Below are 11,541 nucleotides of genomic sequence, written 5' to 3' on the forward strand. Positions count from 1 at the left end.
TTTCTTTCTGCAGAACTAATCATACTTTTTATGGAAAAATGAACCCCCTCATTTTGTTCATTTTTAAATTAAATGTTTTAAGAGTTACCACTTTAATCCAAGCAAGATGGCTTCAGGTGTGCCATACGTTTATCATAAGTAGGACTGTTAGCGCTCTAGTAGTTCTTTGGAACACTCTGGGAAGCTGCAGTAGAACACAAAGGAATCAACTGACAGTCTCTGCCCTTGTTGGATGTACATGTTTTACTGAGAATGTCAGACTTCATTCTCACATGACTGAGAAAGATAATGTGAATTTACAGAAAATAAGCTCTCAGTTTAGCCTATAGATCACCTTCCAAACCTCTGTGGTAAAAGCATGAGAAAATATTTTTCTCTCAATCATGATATCCCAGCAGAAGGCTTTTTCACATGGTGAAATCACCTTAGAACATACCACAATTCCTAAAATGAGTATGGTACCATCAACAAATGATTTATAATGTAACTAAAGTCTTAAAACCTTCTATTAACTGCAATGCTTTTTAATGAGGTGCTATCATGTATATTGGTCCCAAGATGGCTGCCAACACTTCTTGGATGAAGTGCTGACAGCCAATCAGATCTCAGGATGAGATGTGTGGTTAGGCTCCGCCCACATATATATATGCTTTTAAATGCTATTTTCTCAGGAAATACAGAACAGATTTACACCAGACCTGCAAAAGGCACTTCCTTGACCTTATGGCTACCTCTCTGCCAAATTTCAAGTAATTCTGTTCAGCCGTTCGGGCTGTAGCTCTGTCTAAAGGTCCTATGGAAAAATGCATGGGAAAAATGCGTTTTGGGACCCCCTTTTATCTCAGCCCCCGCTTGACGAATCCCCCCGAGACTTTCAGGGTAGGAGCGGAGCGTAGCGCCCCACCTATTTTGAGAAATTCGCGAGGATTCATCGACCGGCGCCAAAGTTATTCAAAATAGAATGTTGCGGATTTCCTATGGAAAAGGGGTCCTAACTATAACTACCTACTGGCGACCGCCAGTAGGTAATATATGTATTTCAAATTTATGGTATATGTAAAGAATGGTATACTATGATGTTCACATTCATGTGAGTATTGTATTGAACATAGTACCTCTTCGCTGTACTGAGTTCTTTCTTCTATGTCCATTAATTGTTGTCACTTGCACTTGCACTTTAAATAGAGTGGTCATCAGCCTATGAGTTGTCATGTGATCAAGGACGTGATCGCCCGAAACGCGTAATGGCGGATAACGGCTAAAATAAATTAACCACAAGAACTTTTGGGCCTCCGCTCGTTTGTTCGGCAAAAGGAAAAGTGAAGGCGAGTTATTGCAGATATATATATATATATATAGAGAAGCCAAACTGAGAAAACTAGAAACTCAATACATTCTGGAATTCGATACTAAGACCCCAGGTGGTCTTAATATTACAGAAGATTTATATACCTGCATTTAAGAACTGACTCATCCAACAAGTATGGCTGCATGTCTACACTTGTATCCAATATGAATATAACAATAGGGTGAATTTTATTATCAAGCTTTTATGGCCAAATTTTACGATTCTTTTATGTAATTTTATATATTTATATATTTAATATATTTATTTATATATTCATATATTTATATATTATAGCATTTTTTTGCACAACATAAAAGGGACGTATGCTCCATATAAAGCATCCCATCAAGCCCAGTTATGAATATGTACTCGTACTAACACTTTTACATATGATGTGGACATATATACTCTGGCTCTGTGTTAATCTCTAAAACTGTGACATATTGAGTTACTGTCAAATGAAAAACCGAATTTTTAAACTTAACTTCAAAGGCAACCTAAGCATCAAAGAAAAGATGGACTTAAGAAACATATGTGTTTCATTTTATAATTTTTGGTATTGTACTTTATATCTTGCACTTTGCACATATCAAGCACTAATTTGCACATCAAACAATATAGGCATCTTATCCCCCCCATAACTATTTCAGATACCATTTCACACTTTGCACATAATAACATTGCGGAACATTATAACATCATAAACATAGAATGAGGTATATTTTATCGCATTTAAGCGATCAACACCAATTGATTCTCTATGTTTTCAATGATCTTAATGTAAATTATGCAATGATCTTTATGCGATGTCAAAAATTAGGAGTAATTCGCCCTATGTCAATAGCAATCATCAGCACAGTCTATTTTTATGTAATATTTAAAGGTCAGCTATTACAAATTGGATTCATGTATATTCAGCCAACTGAACATGTATTAATGAACAATCCCGACTATTTGCATTTAGGCATGTATGTTTAAACGGTTTTAACGCGACCAGAATTTTTAATTTACATTTATATAGACTGAACTGCAAGCTAATAGTTCCAAGTGCAATGGTATACGTAATCTGCATTTATGCATATCACAGATGTCATGTTTACAGTCATGAAATGTTTACAAATATGCAAGCAATATTGTACGGGGGATTTTCTTTCTCTATGTCTATTATCACGTGCAACTCACTAACCTATCACCTAGCACCTTGTCACTTTAAAAAACGAATGCTAATCAAAAAAACTTTACCATGTGATCAAGACTCGAAGGAGTTGAAACGCGTTATGGCGGCATCCAAGAAATAAAGATGATTTAATTGGCACCAAGTCTGTGGTCCGTGTCCGTGTGTAGCTGATAAAGGCGAGCAAGCTGCGGATTCGCGCATATATATATATATATATAACAGCACATTACATGCAAGCAGTGGACACCCAAAACACCTGATTGACAGCATACCTTACGGTGAGCTACTAAGATTAAAACGCATTTGTAGCACACCTTATGAACTGGAAAAATGCACACAGGATGCACTGAATAGAATGCGTATCAGAGGATATAGTGAAAAAGTACTAACTAGTGCACTAAAAAAAGCACAAGAAAGACCAAGGGAAACATTGCTTTCATCCAAAGATACATCAAATGATGAAGACAAGGAGGATGAAAATCCCCGCCTAATAATGACATATAACAAACAAGAAAGAAAGATCAAATCTATCATAAAGAAAAACTGGCCTATTATTTGCACCGATGGAGTATTAGGAAACAGGCTACCTGAAGTACCCGTTATAACTTATAGAAAGTCTAAATCTATGAGAAGTGCACTAGTCAAAATGAGCCCAGAACTAGGCACATCAGGTACATGGCTGAAACCAAGGCAGGGTTTCCATAAATGCTCCTCATGTCGTGCGTGCAAATTTGGCATCAATACGACACATTATGCAGTCCCTTTTTCTGAGACCAAAGTAGCCATCAATGGCAGCTATGGATGTAGAACAGAATATGCGGTGTATGTTTTGACGTGCACCTGTGGCTTACGTTATGTGGGAAGCACTAAGCTACAGGTGCACGTCAGGATTCTACAGCATCTCAGGGCAATTGTCAATAATGACAGCACATATCCAGTTGCCAGACATTTCAAGGCCATACATAACAATGATTTAAATTGCCTTACGTACTATGTAATCAATGCTATTGCACCACTAAGAAGAGGGGGCAATAGGGAAAAATTACTAAGAAGACTGGAAACACGCATAATTCTAGATTTAGACAGTAAGGCACCCCATGGTCTTAACACCACAGAAGACATGCATAATTTCTTGTAAATAAGAATCAGTTTTTTCTTAAATTTTACAGTTATATGTCATAGGTAATGTGCAATGCCTAGTTTGCAGTGTATCATGTCAAAATGAAATAACCACCGTATATGTTTATTTATATATTTATATACTTGTATATGTTTTTTATATATTTATACATATACACTTTTTTATCGGATATTTTTTATCAGATTTTATCTGGTGTTTTATATCTGATATTTATTGAGAGATGACTCATTAATGGGACTTATTCTAGTTAAAAAACTTTCATGCAATGTTGGGTATCCTTTTTACACACATAAATTTTCAATTAAAGCACTTTTTTAGGGTGTTTTTAACATTAGATTATTTCTTGTTTATCGCTACTTTTTAAGAGGCCAATTGCATGAGGCTTCTTTATTTCCATAGGTCATAGGATATATTTAGGATTTTCTAGGTACACACACTAAAAAATTCTCTTTTCGTAAGCACTAATGCACTTTATAGATATTGTATACTTTATACAAGTTAGGATTAACAAAATAGAGGAAAAAACATTATTTAAATTATTATCTTGGGTATGATTAGAACATCGTAAAAACAATTAGGACATTTGGATTGCGGTTTAATTATGGATGAACATTTAGAGACATAGTGACAACAGCAAATTGCATTGATGCAGTGAATTTAACTTTGCTACAGCTAAAAACAAAATGACAATTTTTAAGATAAAAGTGATCATCAAAAAATTATATATCATTTTTTGCACATTTGCACAGGAAGTGATTGTTTTTTGCACAACTATTTTAAAGTCATTTTTATGGTTTTATATATATTTTTATCATAAATGTTTTAGCTGATCACTTTGGAGAGAAAAAAATATATAAATACATATTTTTTAAATATTTTTTACATATTTATATGGGTATTTTTCCTTTTAATGTCTCTATTCCATGTTCCAAGCATTATGCAGATCAAAAACGATGTTTATATTTACATATGATTCATGAGAAAAGCAATACATATTTATAATGTCCACAACAAACGAGAACATAATACCATTTGTTGTTTATAATGTTTTTTCCATGTCTATGAAATTGTAACTGACCAATGGGTGGACACGTAGCATTTGAAAAAGCTGGCAGACATTTGCTTTCTTGTGTGATCAAGGGCACAGGGTGCTCGAAACGCGTCGCAGAGGGAGTCAATAAACTACATCTACTGCCTTACCTGTTTGGGTCCGTCCTTCTCTGTTCGCCGTGAAAGGAAGTACGAGGAGTTTTGGAATATATATATATATATATATATATATATCTCTTTATACTGTGCAGTTATATGTGAGTGGAGAGAATTGTATTTATAAGAGCTTTTATGTTTTGGTAATAACTTTTAGATCGGATGACAAATCTTTATAGAACTATCCTGCCTCACCTCCTTCCTGGAAAGTTTCCTGGTGATCTGGTAAGTGGGGTCGAAAAAAAGGGAGGTCCCAAAATACTTTTTCCCCATGGAATTTTCATAGAAAAAAATAGACAGAACAAACTGTGGAACAGAATTACACCAAAGATTAAAAGCAAGAAATTCTAAATTCTTATTTTAAAAGAGTGATTCCTCATTTTTACAACATATAATTGAATATCAGTTATATCAGTTCTTGTGGGAGGATCTGTTATGTTAGCTGTTTCTTTCATAATCAGATTCAATCTCCATATTCATATCACATATTTTATAGGAATGCACTAATTAAACAATTATTTGATAGTTAATCATGCTCAAGTGAGCAGTATTTCGACAGCAGGTAATTTATTACTAAAAATAGGTGTTTTTTCTCATAGTTGCAAAGGTAATTGTCCATCTGTCATCTTGTGACAATATCGCAATACACTTTATTAGTAAGGCATTATATGCACAATGTAGAATGCTATTTATTACCATATTTGAGAGTGTGTGGGGAAATAAATCCTGAGTGGCGAAACTACAACAAAAATAATTTATAGCATATTACACTCTGTTCGTCTGCATTCATGGTTTAGCCACACACTTTGTATGTATATTTGCTCTGACAGATGATAGTTAACTAAAACCAAGGGTCTAGAGGTTATATTTGTGCCTTAAAGTAAAATCACAGTGAAGAAGAGACATTGTGACCAATGTTATCTGCCTGTGTGAATTCATTGTTACATTCAATCTGTGAGACAGTAAACAATGTTATTATCATGTCAATTTTGCAGTACTATGATAACAAACATGAACTTGACCTTTGCACTGTAGTAAATAAATATGTGAATGTGTGTCAAAATATTGGTTGCATGTATCCATTATTGAAAGAGTATTGCCCGGCTTAGTACCTTCTTGAGGGCTTCCTTCATATCCTGATTCCTCAGGCTGTAGATCATGGGGTTCAGTACAGGGATTAGAACTGTTGAGAACACAGCTACCACCTTGTCTTTCTCATGCGAAGTGCTGGAGTTGCGTTGAACTTCTATGAAGAGGATTGCTCCATAAAAAAGAGAGACACAAATGAAGTGGGACACACAGGTTGAGAAGGCCCTGCGTCTTCCTGCAGATGTACGGATCTTCAAGACAGCAACAAGAATATAGGCATACGAGATGAGAACTAAGAAAAGGGATGACAGCATCACAAAAAGGGCACACACGATACGCACCAGTTCAGTCATGGTAAAGTCAGTGCAGGAGAGGTATAAAAGCACAGGATAATCACACATGAAATGGTCAATGATATTTGGGCCACAAAAATATAACTGCAAAAAGCATCCTGCATCAATCAGAGAGTTCAGAAAACCACCAAAGCATGCTACAGCTACCAAAAAAATAGCGAGGCTCATCGTCATTGTAAGGCTATAATGCAATGGGTTACATATAGCCACATAACGGTCATATGCCATCACGGCCAACAGAAAGAACTCAGTGCCACCAAATCCCACATAGAAAAAGAGTTGAGTTAAACAGCCAAAAAATGGGATTACCTTCCTCTCAGAAAGCATGTCAATGAGCATCTTAGGGGTCGAGGTTGTTGAGAATCCAAAATCCAAAACAGCCAGGCAGCCAAGAAAGAAGTACATGGGTGTATGAAGACCAGGGTCCATACAAATGATCACCAGTATGCTCACATTGCCCATCAGGGCTAAGGCATAAATTAAGATAAAGATTATGAAGAGAAGGACTTGGAGGTCTTTGTCTGTGGTGAACCCCCTGAGGATGAATTCAGTCACAATGCTTTCATTTTCAGGTCTCATGGCTGCAAGTTCTTATCTCTGTATGAGGATTTGAAAAAAGAAAGATCACTTAATATAATCAGAAATGGTTGATGGTATTCAAATATTTTATGCCAATCTTTCATCTCGGTATGCACTTTTCTGGCACAAGAAGAAATGTTGTTACAGTGTTGACTGATATGTAATGTTTTTTTTTGGGGGGGGGGGGGTTCAGAGTTTTATATAGCGCAAACTTGACCCAAATCCAATCAGGTATCAGAGCGCCTTACATAGCACCAGTTACGTTACATGAGGACATACATTCATTTTTTTTTGTTAGGCACGGGGAGATTATGTGATTTGCCCAGAATCACAGGATGTTGAGCGTCATTACCGAGACCCAGTTCCCCAGGTCCAAGGTCGAGCGCCCTAGCCGTTAGGCCAACTCCTCTCCCCAACGTTTTAGGTTAAATTACTGCACAGTACCTGAAATTAAAGCCTCATGTAAACAATACATCTTCATAATAATTTGACTGTAAAGATACCTGATTCCAAGTCTAGATAAATGATTAATTATTGTTTTATGCTGTGATTGTATCCCTTCAGAGTTATTCTGTTCTCTTCTGCTGAGATTTCATTTTGAAGTACGACTCAATTTCTGTGTTGCTACTTTACATTCTCCCAAAGTATGCAAAACTGAGTTTTTGCTTAGTTTTGGATACAAATTTGATTGAAGAGGACTGGGTCCCTGCTAACCAGGTTTCCAGTACCAGTGTTCTTTCTCTAAACAGTACCACAATTGGAACAACATCAGCCACCCTGTGAGTCACCAGTAAGTGGTACCCTTGGTAAAACAGACATTGGGGCTGAAGGTGCGTTCGCTAAGGCTGCAACACAAATTCTGCCACCCAAGGGACTCCTCACCAAGATAATGCAAACTGTCATTGCAGGCTGTGTGTCTTGGTGCTGACAAAACCAAAGAGTCGACATGGCATCCATCCCTGAGTGCCATGTCCCCAGACTGATGCCAGTGTTGGATTTAATAATAAATGGACAATAAATAAGTGTCTCCTGGAAACCTACCAGCTGCTACTGTAAAAACACTTCCTGCCTCTTCAAATTTTGACCATCATGGTTAGCTGTCTCATCCTGCAAATCTGAGCCCTCTAAAAACCCCAGAAGACCTCCAGACTTTCACCAATTGGCCAAGAACTTTCTTGGAGTAGAGCAGCTATTCCCCTGCAGATCGCAAGCACCGAACCCGAAGAGTCCGGTTTACCGACTTTCAGCTCCCTGGCCCAACTGATGCCGCAACCATCCAGGTACTCATGCTCTGGAAGGTCAAGTATGTCTCCCCATTGAGTGTGAAGATAACAGGACAGACTGGAGCCGAGTCTTACCAGTCCAGGGGGTACCAAATGCCCTGCCACCAGCACCAATCAAAAGAGTCCAATTCGAACTCCAACGGCCCAGGGAGCAATCACCCAACTAGGGACATCAGAACCCATGAGACCTACTCTGTGAGTGGCCCAGCAGTCCTGAAATCATCCCTGCAAGCTGCTTGCCCTTGATTGCGAAGACAGCCTTTGCGCACATGGCCCAACTGACAAACCTGCTCTGCACCCAGCCCGCCCAGCCTGGGTACCAATGAACTGGTTTTGCTCACATGCTCCAGAGGCCCTTTGAACTAAAGCCCCCATTTGGGAACTTCCAGTCTAGCCTACAAGTCCCCATGTGCAGCCTGCTTCTAGGTGCCCCCCGCCTTCTTCGTAGCTCCCCACTACAGATGCCTGCAGCATCCTGCTCCCAACTGAATTTCCCAATGAACTGCTAGTGGCCTCTTGAATCTTAGTGTGTTACAACTCTGAATCCCAAAGGTGATCCCCTAGAACTGTCTGTGCTATTTTCCATGCATTTTTGCTACTTTCTCCCATAGAGATTCATTGGGCATAATTGTGCACAATAGTGAACTATTTTCTGACCTTTAATAATTTATCAGAAATTAACTACTTACCTAACTTTTATTTTTGCAAATTTCTCTCGATTTATTCTTTGAGTGTGTGTCTCATTTATTGCCTCTGTGAGTACAACAAATGCTTAGCGCTAGACTCTGCTAAGCCTAACTGCTTGCCCCCACTACCTCAAATAGAGCGTTAGTAGTACCTACTTTTGCCTCTTTAAACCAATCTGGGTCTCACTGGACATTCTACTCAGTGTATGTCATTTTACTGCACGATATAGGGAGCAAGCTTGCCAGCACATAGACCCACCATTCTTTATTCTAAACACTTACCAACAGCCACTACTTAACTATCCACTACCCATCTAAAAGAGCTTCTCCTGATTTAGGAATCTGTAGCCCATACCATAACATTTGGCTGTGGTGTGAGGAGGAACCCTGTGATGAAGCATACTACTTAAGGAGGGATAAGTGTTTTTATACTAGATGGCATTGCCCCCTTGACATAGGGCCTGATTACGATGGCAGAAGGCCCGCCACCACCAGCCATGTGGTGGCGGCCCCTCTGCCATCGGACAGCAATTTCCCCCCCGCCCTATTACGATGGCGGGGGTAATCGTTCAAGGTACTGTGGAAGTCGTAAAGACCCCCGTCACTGTTCCGCCACAGGCAATCATTCCAATTGCCCGGCAGAGCGTTCAGCATGTGTAAAATGGTGGCAAGCAGACTCAAGTCCGCCCGCCATCATTGTGGAGAGGTGTGGCTCACTGGTTAGAGGTGGCAGACCCGTAAGCAGAGAATCGGCCAGGGACCAGGGTTCAATTCCCGACGCGGCAGGGTCGTGGACCAGGGTCAAAACGGACTCGATAATTCTCGCCTCGGTACCTACTCTAACCAGGAACACACTCGGCAACTCTGGGCATTAAGCTTGCCTCATCTCTACAACGGCCCCCCACAGACGCCGGGGATGCCTGGTTTCACCTTGGAGATACCCAGAAAGGGACCATCTCACAGGGATAGCCAGGACGGGTTCCCCAGCGGTCTACAGCGCCGGGACGCCCCGTTGCTGGGGCAGCTGTGCGCTTTACAAGTCTACAACATTTACAACATTTACATTTAATGACCCCCTTAGAGACAGTATTTCTCCCTTGCTGGCATAGGGTTCCATTAACATCAATAGACATGAGTATTTTATGTGTTGTGGTATGTAGGACTCCATTAGTCGGTAGGCCATTTACAATACAGCACTAATTATGGTAATTGGCAAGCTACCAAGTGAAGATACAGAGTAAGAGACACAGTGACAAATTATTTCAAAGAGATGTTCATTTTTTCAGATGGTCCTCGATAAATCCAGGAAACCAATTTTCAAGAACATTCCTCCTGGTCCTTCACATGGCTATATCAACAAGGAAGGCATAAGACATTTCAGGTTGGAAAAATTCTCACTTAAAAACTGGCATGTTTATAAGAGGCCAGCAACCTGAATCAATACAATCATGGTACATTTAGGCCCTGATCACCCCATGCGGTGGTGTTTTCAAGTACACCGTCAAGCATTGCACAAGAACAACATACACACACTATTGAATATACACCCAAATGCATTACAAGCGCAACATCCACAATCAACACCACCTAAATATTTTTCATGTGTCAATACAGGTGTGTTAATTTTACCACAATAATTTTTTAGATGAACACTTCTGCATGATACATAATAAAATTCCACATGAGAGCAACGTTAAAACACATGAGGTAAAAGCAAATGGTAATACCGAATCATAGTGAGACAAGTGACATAGAAGCCTACCTTAGATTCCAGCGACAACATGGTAGTGAAGTAGCTGCAGCACAGGAAGGGCATGGAAAATTGGGTTCAAGACGTAAACGGAAGTGGGAAACTGAAAAAAGGTTGCTTTTCACCTCTTTTTCCTCCATTCCTCCAACTCAAGTTTGGAGGTTTCCCCGCTACAGTTGCCTGGATGTAAAAGAGTACGGAAAAGCATGCTGTAATCAGGATTGCGGGAAACTAGGCTGATTCGCTCTCACAGTCACTTCTGCCTCCGACACCTTTGACCCAGGAGCAATATTCTGGCAGAGGCAGCAGCACTCCGATGGTCTTCCCTCCATAGACCCTCCAACATCTAAATGCAGCGGGTAGACTGCCAAGTCGGCAGGTCGAAAAAGCGAAGGTGGGACCTGATCCACCAACATCTAAATCAGGCCTTTAGTCTTGATGCATTGCATGCAATAACCGGATCAGAGCATTTTTGAATGAAATAATTTCCATAAAGGTTTAACAGAGCAATGCAATCAGCAGTAAATTGCAGCAGTGGACAGTGCAGAAGGCAGTGGCTAGTCGTTAATTTTCAGAAAATATCTTGTGTTGATCGAACGCAATAGCTGCGCTACAGCTAAACATACAAAAGGTGCATCACTATGGTATTTCCATTTGTCTTGCTCACCTGTTATCACCACATCAAGTGTTTAATGAGAAGTGCTTGGGGGTGATGATATTGATTTACCAGGGACAGTAAATTCTCCAAGGCAGGAGAGAGTGTGATCTGTTGCTTGTATCATAGAAATAATATACAAATGATACACCAATGCAACTTTTTTTCATTCGGCATAAAGCAGTGGCTTTGTTGGGAAACACATTATTTAACAATGGTATGACATGTCCGCGAGTCCTGTAATGACTCCTGACACATATTCTCATGTTGTGGC

General features: G+C 39.5%; 1 protein-coding gene across 1 annotated transcript; it reads right to left on the reverse strand.

The window, feature by feature from the left end:
• Nucleotides 1-5,954: 5,954 nt before the first annotated feature.
• On the reverse strand, nt 5,955-6,893 carry LOC146853818 (olfactory receptor 5p57-like). The gene has a single exon (XM_085650925.1). The coding sequence runs from the start codon at nt 6,891-6,893 to the stop codon at nt 5,955-5,957; it is 939 nt and encodes a 312-aa protein (XP_085507051.1).
• Nucleotides 6,894-11,541: the final 4,648 nt, after the last annotated feature.

The sequence above is a fragment of the Triturus cristatus genome, chromosome 4_1 (assembly GCF_964204655.1).
Source record: "Triturus cristatus chromosome 4_1, aTriCri1.1, whole genome shotgun sequence".
In the NCBI taxonomy this organism is placed as follows: Eukaryota; Metazoa; Chordata; class Amphibia; order Caudata; family Salamandridae; genus Triturus; species Triturus cristatus.

What these genes read in the sequence shown, in the direction of transcription:
- LOC146853818 (XM_085650925.1), bottom strand. Translation starts at nt 6,893, where the DNA reads ATGAGACCTGAAAATGAAAGCATTGTGACTGAATTCATCCTCAGGGGG.